This window comes from Fukomys damarensis, unplaced genomic scaffold, assembly GCF_012274545.1.
Source record: "Fukomys damarensis isolate Sample0158 unplaced genomic scaffold, DMR_v1.0_HiC HiC_scaffold_24, whole genome shotgun sequence".
Classification (NCBI taxonomy): domain Eukaryota; kingdom Metazoa; phylum Chordata; class Mammalia; order Rodentia; family Bathyergidae; genus Fukomys; species Fukomys damarensis.
In genome coordinates, this window is record NW_022900936.1 from 26,409,135 (window position 1) to 26,410,991 (window position 1,857).

The following is a 1,857-nucleotide window of genomic DNA, read 5'->3' on the forward strand; positions in this document are numbered from 1 at the left end:
TTTTTTTTTTTTTTTTTTTGTATTGGGGATCAAACTTGAGACCTTACGCTTATAAAGCTCAGCAGAACCACTGAGCTAAATCCCTGGCCCAATGTCATATTATTTTGAAGAACACTTTAAATGTAAATGTTTAAAGCAAGAATTTTGTTCAAGAATCTTGATCTTTTAACTGTAGAAGACAAAGTTATCTCATTTCCACAGTGATAAATTATCATGTATATTGAAGCTTTATGTTTTGTGTTCCCAAGTAGAATATAAGTATTAAGAAAGGCTGGGCTGGGGATTTGGCTCAGTGGTTCCGCTGCCTGCTTCAGAAGTGCAAGGGCCTGAGCTCATTCCCTGATACCAAAAAAAGAGAAAGGCTGAGGGATTTTGGAAATTAAATACTAAGATAGATACTTCACTAAACCTCGAGTTTTATTTCTTTTTATATTAAAATTTTCTAGAATAATTTTAATGATACCGTGGTATTTAACAGAGCTTATATTTATCATTCCTATTTCATTATTTCTATTGAGTTTGTAACTGCTTCTGTTATCATTCAGTGAATTTCATGTCATAAAAGAGACAAGCATCTTATGAAGTTAAGGGGAAAGAATTTCTCATTAGCATTCTCTCATGAATTATTTTTCCCTCCATCCAATCTTACAGGACTAAAGATCTTGAGGGTAATAAATGAACCCACAGCAGCAGCTATGGCCTATGGTCTCCACAAGGCTGATGTTTTCCACGTCTTAGTAATAGACTTAGGAGGAGGAACTCTAGATGTGTCTTTACTGAATAAACAAGGAGGAATGTTTCTAACCCGAGCAATGTCTGGTAAGAAAACCATAAGAATTAGAGGCTGTAGCAATGTTTTAGTTAAAATATCAAATGTGTAATATTTTATGTTTTAATTTTTTTACAATTATTTGACTTCATATGTAATTTTCTATATTTGTTATGTATGTCACTAATTCATATACATTTACAGAAGACAGTCAAGTTCAAAAAAAAAAATGACTATACATTCCATAAATCAGATTAAACAGCCAGGTCTGGAACACTAAGCCAGTAGGGCTTTCATGGAGCTGGTGAAGGAAACAGGGAAAAAAATCCTTTAAAATTAGGAATGATCAGTTCATTTTATTTGATCATGTGTTTATAAAATAGGTATGTTTAGAAAATCTAATTTAGTGTTCCCCCAAGTAGCGATAGTTTTCACTCTGAATATTCTTTTTCCTGTTTAAAGTTTTTGTTTGTTCAGTTTAGGTTCAGGAATTAAGACTTTGAAACATTGAGCTATAAGTTATAGTTGTAACATCTACATTATTCTTTCTCTTAGCTGAACTTCGTCTCAACCCAGGTTTAAGACCAGAGATGTATATTACTCTTTTCCTTTAAATTGTCTTTGCTATTTTTTAGCTCTTAGTCATGCAAGCAAAAGGATGAAAAGAAAACTCTACTGCTGCTTTTTAGTTATAAAAAGCACTTTTCTTCTTTTGAGAATAGTGACATGTAGTGTTTCTAAATAGCTGCTACCCAACAAACCAATGTGTGTTCTCAATATAAAGTTATCATTAGGTATTTCCTTTTATATCATTTAAAAATTTTAACACTGGTGTATATTGTTTAAATATTAAGCATTTGGGAGGAAATTATTTTAAGTGACTTTTTAATCAGTCTCTATATGAATAAAATCTTAATACATTAACAAGGAGCAGAATGTTTTTCTTTTTGGAGATAAGGGTCTCACTATGTAGCAAGTCCAGAGTGCTAGGATTACAGGTGTGTCCACCCACCATGCCCAATATACTTACAAGGAATTTGTTTTCTTAGAATATAATTTTTATATACACACACACATATATATGTATA

The 1,857-nt window shown here is 31.8% G+C and overlaps 1 protein-coding gene across 1 annotated transcript in view; it reads left to right on the forward strand.

Annotated features, from left to right (window-relative positions):
* Hspa13 (heat shock protein family A (Hsp70) member 13) overlaps positions 1-1,857 on the forward strand; it is an 8,964-nt gene that overhangs the window by 4,964 nt on the left and 2,143 nt on the right. The window contains exon 4 of the mRNA XM_010645665.3: positions 652-819. Coding sequence (XP_010643967.1) covers positions 652-819 — 168 coding nt within the window. The remainder of the gene's footprint in view (positions 1-651; positions 820-1,857) is intronic.